Below are 12271 nucleotides of genomic sequence, written 5' to 3'. Positions count from 1 at the left end.
GGCTAAGGGAAGTTCAATTCCTTGGCCATATTGTGAATAAGGAAGGCATTCAAGTAGATCTGGAGAAGATAGAAACGGTGAAGAGTTGGGAAAAACTGACTACGCCTATGGAAATTCGAAGTTTTCTCGGATTGGCCGGTTATTATCGTCGGTTTATCCAAGACTTTTCTAAAAATGCATATCCTTTGACGAAATTGACAAGGAAGAACGTGAGGTTTAATTGGGAAAATGAGCAAGAAATTGCTTTCCAATTGTTAAAGGAGAAATTGTGTTAAGCTCCGGTGTTGGTATTGCCGGAGGGAATTAAAGATATGACGGTATATTGCGATGCCTCATTAAATGGAATCGGGTGTGTTCTAATGCAAAGATGTAAAGTCATCGCTTACGCCTCTTGACAACTAAAGGAACACGAAAAGAGATACCCGACTCACGATCTTGAATTGGCGGCGGTGGTTCATGCGTTGAAAATTTGGCGCCACTACTTGTATGGTGTCAAGTGTACGATTTATTCGGATCATAAGAGTTTGAAACATCTCTTTAATCAACGAGATTTGAATTATCGTCAACGTAGGTGGATGGATGTGGTAAATGATTATGATTGTGAAATACTTTATCATCCGGATAAGGCGAACGTGGTTGCGGATGCGTTAAGTCGAAAGAGTCAACATCTGGCAATACGAGTAGGATCGTTACGCATGATTATTACTAACGATTTTCTTGTGAAGCTCGGTGAGATTCAAATTGAAGCTTTTGTTAACAATAAGCATGGGGAACGAATCGTGGGGCAAACGGAGTTCATTACCTTAGGCCCACATGGTTTGTTGTCTTTTCAAGGTAGAGTGTGGGTACCTAAGATGGGCGATTACCGAAAGGTGCTACTTGATGAAGCACATAAGTCGAAGTATTCCATTCATCCGGGTGCAACGAAGATGTACTATGATTTGAAGAAAGAGTATTGGTGGCCCGGCATGAAACGTGATGTTGTTAAGTATGTCGAACAATGCGTCACGTGTTTGCAAGTTAAAGCCGAACACCAAAAGCGGTACGGTAAGCTACAACCATTGGAAGTTCCAAAATGGAAATGGGAGCACATTACCATGGACTTCATTACCAAGTTGCCAAAGATGGCGAGAACCCAATATGATACGATTTGGGTGATAGTTGATCGGTTGACGAAGAGTGCTTTGTTTCTTCCCATTCGGGAAACGATATCGTCGGAGGCTTTGTCCAAGTTGTTTATCAAGGAGGTGATATCGAGACATGGGGTTCCTATATCTATTGTTTCGGATCGAGATACTCGTTTCACGTCTCGGTTTTGGAATAAATTTCATGAAGATAGGGGTACTCAATTGAAAATGAGCACGGTGTATCATCCTCAAACGGACGGTCAAATCAAACGTATGAATCAAACGTTGGAGGATATGTTAAGGGCGTGTGTTATTGATTTCGGTGGTAGTTGGGATGAGCACTTACCATTGGTGGAATTCTCGTACATTAATAGTTACCACACTAGTATTGGAATGCCACCTTATGAGATGCTTTATGGGCGTAGATGTCGAACTGCTATTTGTTGGGGAGAAGTGGGTCAACGAGAAATCGGGAGTACCGATTTGGTTCTAGAGACGAATAGTAAGATTGAGATGATTCGAGCTCGACTTAAAGCAGCACAAGATAGACAAAAATCTTATGCCGATAAAGGTAGGAGACCGATTGAGTTTCAAGAAGGTGACATGGTGATGCTTAAGGTTACGCCATGGAAGGGTGTTATTCGATTTCGAAAGCGAGGAAAGTTAGCTCCTCGGTTTATTGGTCCTTTCAAGGTTTTGGCTCGTGTTGGTGATGTTGCTTATAGACTAGAGTTGCCCGAAGAGCTTGCGGGGATCCATAACACGTTTTATGTTTCCCATCTCCGTAGGTGTCTTGCGGACGACTCGACTTGGATACCGTTAGATGAGATTGCGTTGAACAACAAATTAGAGTACGTGGAAGAGCCGATTGCAATCCTTGATGAAAAGGTTAAAATGTTGCGGAACAAAGAAGTTAGAACTTTCAAAGTGCAATTGGGTCATTAAATAGTGTAAGTATTGTGGTTAGTTCCACAAGTTGTGTATTGAATGTGTACTTAATGTATTAGGTACTTTGCTTTGAAGCATACGGAAGTGTATAATCACCAACGACGTGTTAAGGTGAGTGGAATAATTATGCGTGTACGTATATAATGTATTTATTTGTGTAGTGTGAATGTGGTATTGTCGCGGTGTTTAAGACACCACATTCTACGTAACGAGTGGTATTGTTGCGGTGTTTAAGACACCACATTGTCATGGGAGTGGAATTGTCGCGGTTTTTAAGACACCACTCATTAGTTTGATTGACATGTGGAATTGTCGCGGTGTTCAAGACACCACATTGTCATGGGGGTGAGTTAGTCGCGGTGTTTAAGACATCACCCGGGGGATTAGTGATTACACGGTGATTAAGTAACACTAATGGATGTTATGAACTCCGACGGTCTTTTACAAGTGTCGTTCCCTAGTACGATTGGTTAACCATGGTTGTGTGAATTTGTATTTAGCGTATTAAATTGTGAACTATATGCTATTGTTGTTGCTAGCTTATTGTGAATTGCGGATAGTAGTTTATGCATAATGTTTGCATGGTTGTCGAATTGCTAGCTTGTATGTGGTATTGGTAAGTGTTTGCAAGTAAGTAGGTTATATATGCATATGTATAATTATTGCATTCACTAAGCGTTAGCTTACCCCTCTCGTTGTTTATCTTTTTAGATGCATGTGCGGACAAAGGGAAGTGGGTTGTTGGATACTAGTTCCCCATGTTGAATTTGTGTTGAAGCTTTTAGAGTTGACCTAGCGTTTTGGGTAGTTTAGCCCCAAACCACGCTCGGGTGTAGTTTGGATTAAAACTATCATTTTAAATAGGTCGAACTTGTATTACATTTAATAAATGGCCTTCGTGCCTATTGTAAACATTCAACTTGTGGTATTGTTTTAATGGATCGTATGGAATGGTTTACATCATCGAATGGCGCGTAAATGTTTAATTACTTAAAAAAAAAAAAAAATACTCGTGTTAAATATTGGTTGGGTTGTTTCATAACCTTATGTTTTACATTAAGACACTACAACCTATTTTTAGATTTTCTTTGTTAATCAGCATGAATGTGTTTATATATATAAAACAAAAACAAAAAAGCAAAAAAAAAAACCTTGAACATCTTATGTTTATTTGATGCGCAATGACACTTGTGAGATTGTCCTTGTTATAAAGTCAAATGATGTAACATTTTTCATTTCAATTTAATTTAATTAAGAGTTCTCGTGCAATGTACGAGCTCTTAAATCTAGTTAATAATAAAATTAAAAAATCAAAGTTGGCGGATGGGACTTTAGGCGCACGAAACAACAGAATAGTCAAAGATGAAGAGTAGGGTGGGTGTCTTTAGAATTTGACTTAATTCGGTGGATTTTATAGAATAAACTCAAGTTATTTGACAGCTCACAACCCGATAGGTAAAAGTCAAAATTGGAGCACACCCCCTTGTCAATTCATATGACAATCTAATGTCTTACCTTTCTAACTTATGAATTGAATTTACTGTACATTATATTAATTACCTTTTTTGTTTTAGTATGTTTTTAGTATTTACTCCGTATCTATTTACTTACTTTAAATTATTTATTCATTTAATAGTCCACAAATAAAAAAACACATTTTAATAAATCTTAGCATTATATGTTATATTTTTTTTACTTTACAGTTTTACCTCTTACTTTTTAGATATATATTTTAGTCTTATATGCAAAAGTTAAGGGTATAAACGAGGATTACCTTATTTATGGAAAACGTTGTAAGGTTACCTTATTTATGAAAAACGAGGATTACTTTATTTATTAAAATAGACTATTAATTTGGAACATTATGAAATACTGGACTATCAATATGGGACGGATGGAGTACTTTTTTTTTTCTAAGTAAATTATGAAATTACTTTTTTTTTTTTTGCTTTTCTACAAATAAAAAAATTTATTTATTGAAAAATATAAACCTAAAATAATTAACAATAATAAACAATTTTATGTTAGTTCTCTAATAAAAAAGATTTACGAAAGAAGATTTACAATTTGTATGTCTAAGTCATCTAAGTCGGATGTAGATATCTTGTTGATTTTTATACGATCGTTCTTATTCAGCATCATATTTATATGCATTCTATTGTAGATGTGTTGGAGGTACCGGATACTGTCATCAGTGGCAGACCCAGATTTTTTTTTTACCGGGGGCGAATATTTTTTTTTTAAATGTAGGGATTTTTTCTTTTTTGCAATGCAAAACATGAAGGTTTAGGGCAAAATATAGAGTTTTTTGAGCAAAATTTAAAGATTTTTGTGCAAAATACGAAGGTTTAGGGGTAAAATATGAATGTTTTGGGACAAAATATGAAGGGTTTGAGGCAAAATCGAAACACCAAGAAAATTTGCAATAAAAATTGCAAATCCACTGGGGACGGAAGCCCCCCTCTGCCTCTACATAGGTCCCTGACTGTCATTGTCCTTGTAGAGTTTATAGCATAAATAAAAATAAAAATATATAAATTTTAATTTATACTGATCGGATTGAATTTAAGGGGTTCGGTCCACACCTGATAGAGATTTTAATATATTATTCTTTATTCTTTGTATACATTGCCCATCAGTTTCTAAATACTGTATATTTATATATTATTCTTTGTTGCATTTCAAAAGAAAAGTTTTAATTTTAAAATAATGCAGTATATAAATTAATAAGAAAAAAGGAAGATGAGTTTCATGCGGACTTCTTTGAATAAACCTCTCAGGCTCTCAGCTTTTCGAAATAAATATAACTAGTCCGGACCGGCTCGCGCGTTGCGGCGGAGTCTTTCGGGCTGCGTATTCATATTTAACGTAGCGTTTTACAGAGGGGAACACGGCCCATGTGTTAAGCGCCGTTTTACATGTCGTTGTGTTAAACGTTTTTTAAAAAGTATCCGTTTCGAACGTAGTTAGTTTTGTTTTGTTGAATAAATTTTTTAGAGTGTAACGGTGCTGTCGGAAAAATTTAACTCGCGGCGAGCAGAAAGATACGGGCTGTCGTTGTGTTTAGCGTTTTTTAAAAAATGTCCGTTTTGAACGTGGTTAGTTTCGTTTTGTTCATAAAATTATTTCGAGTCTGTCGCTACCGTCGAAAAAATTTAACTCGTGGCGAGCGGGAAGATACGGGTTGTCGTTGTGTTTAGCATTTTTTTAAAAATTGTCCGTTTCGCGTATAGTTTGTCCCGTTGGTTTCGTCGGATTTTTCATAATTGAACGGTGGTCTCGAAAAATTTAACTCGCACCGAGCGAGAAGATAGGGTCCGTTATAAATTCGGGTGGAATTAGTTTCTTTTATTTTAATAAAATTATATATTTACAATTTTTACCCCCGAGAAAGTGTAAACTTGAGGGGTCGTTGTGTATATATAGGCAATGTTGAGGGGCCGTTTGTAATGTGAACGCGAACTCAAAACTACAATCCAATATAACTTAAACTACATACATTCTCACCACATTTAGTGTACAATCCAATATAACTTAAAGTACATACATTCTCACCACATTTAGTGTGTAAGGGTTAATAATTAATAAAATAATAATTTCAAATAAATAATATACTTGATTGAAGTGATGGGGATAGGCTTTTTTTCATAGAGGGAGTGTTTGTATTAGATTAAATATGTGTGTCAATCTATTAAATCTTAGAGCTGCTATAAAATAAACCTTAAACCAAAACAGCCGAAACTCACATAAAAACATATATTTCGAAGCTCTCGTTTTTTTTTTTTATGTAAGCTTATAGGGTGTCAATTAATAAAGAAAAAGGACTCTACACAGTCTCTCTAAAAAATATTTCAGGTACGGATTCTTATTCTCAACTAGTTAAATATTGTTTTAATTCCTATAATTCGTTCCGTGTTGATCGGATATAGTTTTTTTAATTGTGTTTATATATTTCAAAACCTTTTTTTATGATTCAAGTTAAATTATTTATATGATCTTATTTGTGACTTAATCAAGAAAATTATGCTTTTTGTAACTCTTTTTGGGCCGGTTATGATATGATTTTGATTTGTATTATTTCGAGCTATTACTCGCATCTTTTGGAGGCACCTGGGATGTGACACTGTGTGTGACGGTTTGATTCGATTGTAGGATTTGTTGGATTCGGTAGGGTAGGTGGTTGTGTCGCTCCTGCACACCATCTCACATTGAAGATAACAAATCCTACAATGTGCACCCTACAACGTGAGATGGTGTGCAGGCACGACACAACCACCCACCCTACCGAATCTAACAAATCCTACAAACGAATCAAACCGTCACACACAATGTCACATCCCCGGTGCCCCCAAAAGATGTGAGTAATAGCTCGAAATAACATAAATTAAAACCATATCATAACCGACCCAAAAAGAGTTACAAAAAGCATAGTTTTCTTGAATAAGTCAAATAAGATCATATAAATAATTTATCTTGAATAAAAAAACAAGGTTTTGAAATACATAAGCACAATTAAAAAAAACTATATACGATCAATGCGGAACGAAGTATAGGAATTAAAATGATATTTAACTAGTTGAGAACAAAATCCGTACCTGAAATATTGAGACTGCGTAGAGTCTATTTTCTTTATTAATTGACATCCTATAAGCTTACATAAAATGAAATGAGAGCTTCGAAATATATGTTTTTATGTGAGTTTCGGCTGTTATGGTCTAAGGTTTATTTTATAGCAGCTCTAAGATTTAATAGATTGACACCCATATATGAAACTCAAGCCTTGTGAGCTGTCAATTTCAATAGCATATATATATTTTTTTCCTTGGCGAAAATACATATTGTATTATATATAAAATAAATAGATCTGGAGATCTAACAGTGTTACAATTGGTACAAAATTCCCAACAGAAACTTTAAATTACAAGGCGCGTTCAACATGAATCGCAATTGAGTGAATAGACACCTATTACAACAAATTGTGACCAATACAAAAGTGTACATACACCATCGGATAAAAACAACAATACGATACAACGAACTAAGTCTTGAAATGTAACAATGTGCCAGAAAACCAAACCCAAAAAGCTCCAATCTCAAGTAGTAGCCAACAAAGTGAACCCCGCTACACGAACCTCTAGAGAACTACTCCCAACCCAACACCGAAATTTAATTGCATATCTAGAACTAATATAATAACTTGAATTTATTGTATAAAATCCACCTAACTAATTGGAAAAAAAAATCATATGACTTGGTCTGATTTAATTCAATATTTATATTTATGGCCTATAAAGTATAACTAGTTTTACAAAACAAGGATACACTAATTTAGTCATATCTATTTATATTAACTATTTTATATTGAGAAAATTGCACGGTTGGTCCCTGTGATTTACATGAAATAGGGTGTTTGATCCCTGAACTTCATTTTTGGGGTTATTGGTCCCTGTGATTTTCAAAACACGCTTGATTGGTCCCTGACAGGGACCAAATACACATATTTTGAACTTTCATTTTCGGGGTGGTTGGTCCCTGACAGGGACCAACCACACGTGTTTTGAAAACCACCGGGACCAACAACTCCGAAAATGAAGTTCAGGGACCAAACACCAAATTTCATGTAAACCACAGGGACCAACCGCGCAATTTTCTCTTTTATATATTATGGTAGTCAATATTTACCGTATTTTTTTTTTTTTAATATTTAGGTAATAAAATAATTTTTAATTTTACGTATATTACAATAAACATGTATATCTAACTTAATAAGCATATAAATTACATATTTAGTTTGTCATAATCTATGTTTGATAGTAAATTTAACAAATTATGTTCAATCTTCGACAAATATTACACATTGTGGTGGAAGGATTATAATTTTGGTCATATTACATTTATTTTTTATAATACGTTTTTGTTTTTGTTATTTATTAGAAAATTTTATAACATTTCTTAAATATTCAATGGATATTTAATAACCCAATTAATTTATTGGATATAGACATGGATGAACGAACTCAAAATATGGATAGGGAAAAAATTAAAATAAACGGATATAAATATGTCACCCTATCCTATCTATCCATTGCCATCCTACGTAGAAGTAGAAAGAAGAAACAGGGCGTTTGATTGCCCTGACCTGTGAATCTGTGATATTCAAACACAAAAGGAGGGCGATTGTTTTGTTGTTTGTTAACAATTCACGCTTCACTTATAGTTATGGTGCGTCTTTATTTCTGTATCATATTTTATTAACTACTGTATTTAATTTTTTTTTATTAATGTTTGTGTAGACGGCGAGTAGTTTGCAACTGTATTCATTTTTCGTCAGTAGTTCTGCTCATACTGTTCGTATTGCTCTCAACTTAAAAGGTAATCGACCTTTAATTTATTCATCAGAATACAATTATTCCAAGAATGATGATATATATGATGATTATTTTTCGTGTCTGTTGTTGTACAGGACTTGATTATGAATACAAATCTGTTAATCTGTTCAAATCTGAGCAGGGCCGTCCTGGTAACTGTATTTGCTATTTCATCATGGCTGCTGTTATGTTTCACAATCTATCTGCAAATTGTAACTCATTCTCAATTTTTTGAATATAGAATATTTAAAGATCAATCCTCTTGGGTATGTGCCTGCTCTTAAAGATGGTGATTTTGTGCTTGCTGATTCTTTTGCAATCACAATGGTTTGTAACTTCAATGCAAATCCTATCGGTTTAGTGCTTTACTTTTAAAGTCTCACTATTGTTATAAGTACAAGTGGCCGGAGGTCCACACGTAAGCAATCTCTCTATCCGTCTAGGGATGACTTTCTCTACTCTTGAGAGTGTTTTTACTCTGGGTAGAGAAAGGACTTGTCTTTATTCTCGAATAGGGAAATGATTGTCTACTTCTCACCTCCCCATACACCAAGTTTTTTTTCCCTTTCATTTATTTATTCTGTGTGATTTTTTCCTATAAATACAGTACCTTGAGGAGAAGTACCCTGAGTTCCCTTTGTTACCACGCGACCTTAAGAAAAAGGCATTAAACTATCAGGTATTAATTTTGTTTTTATGCTTTAGCTTCTTATATATTGGTAAAAATGATAGTGATAACTTTCTACCAATGCCCAAACACGATGAGAATGGATCAAACAACTGGCAATTGATTACTTATTAATGCAATATTTGATCAATTATGATAATTCAAAAGCTTGTCCATGCAATCGTAAATGAAATACTCATCAAATTTTGTCTTGGAGAAGCTCAAACGTGCTGAGAGATAATTGTGAAGTGCGCGCACATATGAATTGGAAATTAAGACTAAATTTTAGATAACAATTGGCTTTAGAGCACCTTCATATTTGGCTGTAAAGTAATTTAATCGTTTGATTAAATTTTACAAAGTATCGCTCGCGTAAATCTAAAGATTACGAGATTCATCATTCTTGAGTAACGTTCTATTAAGTTTTGGTGTACCACGTCAGTACGCATTTGATATCATAAATCTGACGGGTCATTTTGTTTTGCTTTTCATATATAATAATGGCTCATAACATAGGATTATGTATTAATCTAAAATGTTAAATGTTAATGCAATGAGCCGTGTTAGGAATGCACAAATGAGTATCAAAGTTTATGTGGTGGTGTATCACACCATGTCATATAAGCTAACTCCTTTTGAATCTGCAGGTTATAAATGTTATTACTTCGAGCACACAACCTCTTATAAGGATACCTATTTTGGTGAGTAAGATGAATGATCTTTTTATATTTTATTATTATTTATTATTATATTAATTAATATTTTCTTTGTTGTTGTTGATTTATAAACCCCTCACAGAAAATTCATCCATGTGAATTGTTACAAGTCCACCTTTTTTTCTCAACTTGCAGAGTTACATTAGACGAAATCGTGGTCTCGATGAAATGATTTCATGGGCTCATGAACATTATGGCAAAGGGTATGCAGGTAATTTTTTTAAGTAATTATGTACACCCCTGATGGACACTTGTCAAAAATGTATCTGATGCTAATTTCTTTCAGTAACTTATAGTTTCAAATAAAAAACCTTTTAAAAAAATAAAAATGCTGCTCTCAATGATAACCTGTTAAAACCACTGCAATTTAGGATAGCTGATAGTAAAAATAATAATAATCTACTAATAAGTTTTTTTTTTTTTTTTTTTTTTTTTTTGTAAACTGATGCAGCTCTTGAGATATTACTAAAAGATCATGCTGGGAAGTACGCAACTGGAGATGAAATTTGTCTGGTAACATTTTTTTATTTAACATGATGCTCTGGATTCATAACTGAATCACCTTGTCAAATAATCAGTCAGCAGTGGTCTTATCAGGGGTGGATCTAGGATTGGTAGTCACTCGTGTCACCCGTTAAAACCCTCAAAAAATTTCTACTAGATGTCTTATTTCAATGGTGTCACTCAAAAAATGTACACTATTCAGTGGTGTCACTAATTAAAAACCTCAAAAAATTTCCGCTACATCGCGTATTTCAATGGTATCCCGTGCCACCACTGGGCACTATATACATCCGCCCCTGGGTCTTATACCGTATCTTTGAGAAAATTAATATTTCTGTTAAACTTATGCAGGCTGATGTTTTTCTGGAGCCAATCCTTACTGCATCGCAAAGCTACAAAATTGACATGGTAAGCTTTGCATCTTAAATAGTCATGTTTTTCAACGTGTACTGTAAATTATATACTTATCTTTCACAAAGTGTTCAATACAGACTGGTAAATGTCATGAACTTTGTTAATGAGAATCACGAAAGCTTATATAATTTTTATTTTTGGTGCAGAGTAAGTACCCTCTTCTATCAAGATTGAGCAAGGCATACAAGCAGGTACCTGCTTTTATAAAAGCCATGCCTGAAAACCAGCCAGATTTTTACATTGGCAGGTCTAGGATTTGAAGTTAAAGGCTCGTACTTCTTTGTAGTATAGTCCCATATTATATCAATCCATATAAATAATAGAGTATCATAATCCATACAGATTGAACAATAAAAGTTATATTGTGATAGAGGACACGTTTAATGACCCCCACCCGCTTTGATTATTAACTAAACGTTGATATCAAGCAAAATGTATCGGGATAGTTGGGGGTGAATTGATTGGTTATGTGGAAAACTGTAATGTTATGTACAGATTGTAAACTGTGACTTTCATATGTATGCATTTTTTATTTTAGTTGTTCTGCTGTGCGAGTGTTGTCATTTTATTCTAAGTTACGTTCGAGGTAATGTGATTATTATGCAAATGTAAGACAGATGTATTTTGTGGTACAAATTAAAGTTCGTGGTTTAAACACTTACAATGAGGCGTAGAAAGTACTGTAGAAATGGAGACTAAATAAAATAGTATGAAATGATAATGATAATGATAATTATGAGTTATGACCCAAACCAGTTTTTTCCCTTATACAGTTTGCCGTGGGGACATAATTTGATAATGTGAAAAAAGCCTCTTAATGCGTGAAAGCATGAAATGATTTAATTTGTGATAACATTGTGTAAAAATTACGATATACATTAATCGAGTAAGATGTGACTTGCAAAGACCTACTTCAAATAAGTTGAGGTATAGGTCAATGATAATACGATTGAATACCTTGGATAATCATTCCTACACTCGTGTAACTTTCATTCGTTTACCAATAAATACTAACGATTACTCAAAACTATGACTCAAATTATTATTGATGTATGTTGAGAAAATAAAATTTTGGTCAAGGACAACGAAATAAAGGTGATTCGTGTAATCAGATGTGTTGGTGCATATTTAGTCTCCGAGTTCATTATGTTCAAGTTAAAATGCGTTATTGTTTAATTTTCTCTGTTGGAGTGCAACCGCACGGTTGCAAGGTGTAACCGCACGGTTGCAACGTGTTGTGAGTATATAATGGGTATTATGGGTTCATTGTTAGGGTTACGAATCCTAACCTATCCTACACCTACAATCCGATACCCTGGTGTTCTAGCATTCATATTAGTCGATCTTTAACATATCAAAGTCGATTTTGTCGTTAAGATCAAAGGTTTACATTGGATTTTGAGTATAAAACCCAATAACGAGATTTTCCGCACTCGTTATTGAATCTAAGATCGTTTAATCCTGTTTACAAGATCCAACAAGTGGTATCAGAGCTTGGGTGAATGATTGAACGATTGGTTTTTGTTA

General features: G+C 34.3%; 1 protein-coding gene across 1 annotated transcript; it reads left to right on the top strand.

The window, feature by feature from the left end:
• Positions 1-8157: 8157 nt before the first annotated feature.
• LOC139885634 (glutathione S-transferase 2-like) lies at positions 8158-11288 on the top strand. Its single transcript, XM_071869384.1, has 10 exons — positions 8158-8297; positions 8369-8447; positions 8539-8595; positions 8685-8770; positions 9051-9122; positions 9758-9811; positions 9962-10037; positions 10278-10339; positions 10682-10738; positions 10891-11288. The coding sequence occupies exons 1-10, from the start codon at positions 8295-8297 to the stop codon at positions 11002-11004; spliced, it is 660 nt and encodes a 219-aa protein (XP_071725485.1). The 5' UTR covers positions 8158-8294; the 3' UTR covers positions 11005-11288.
• The last annotated feature ends 983 nt before the right edge of the window (positions 11289-12271 follow it).

Source organism: Rutidosis leptorrhynchoides, chromosome 1, assembly GCF_046630445.1.
Source record: "Rutidosis leptorrhynchoides isolate AG116_Rl617_1_P2 chromosome 1, CSIRO_AGI_Rlap_v1, whole genome shotgun sequence".
Lineage (NCBI taxonomy): Eukaryota > Viridiplantae > Streptophyta > Magnoliopsida > Asterales > Asteraceae > Rutidosis > Rutidosis leptorrhynchoides.
The sequence above is the reverse complement of the archived record's forward strand: the minus strand, read 5'-3'. Positions and strand labels throughout refer to the sequence as shown.

Excerpts from the sequence above, each read along its gene's own strand:
- LOC139885634 (XM_071869384.1), top strand. Across the intron at positions 8,771-9,050 it reads ATTCTTTTGCAATCACAATG|TACCTTGAGGAGAAGTACCC; the intron begins GTTTGTAACTTC and ends CTATAAATACAG. Across the intron at positions 10,340-10,681 it reads CTGGAGATGAAATTTGTCTG|GCTGATGTTTTTCTGGAGCC; the intron begins GTAACATTTTTT and ends AAACTTATGCAG.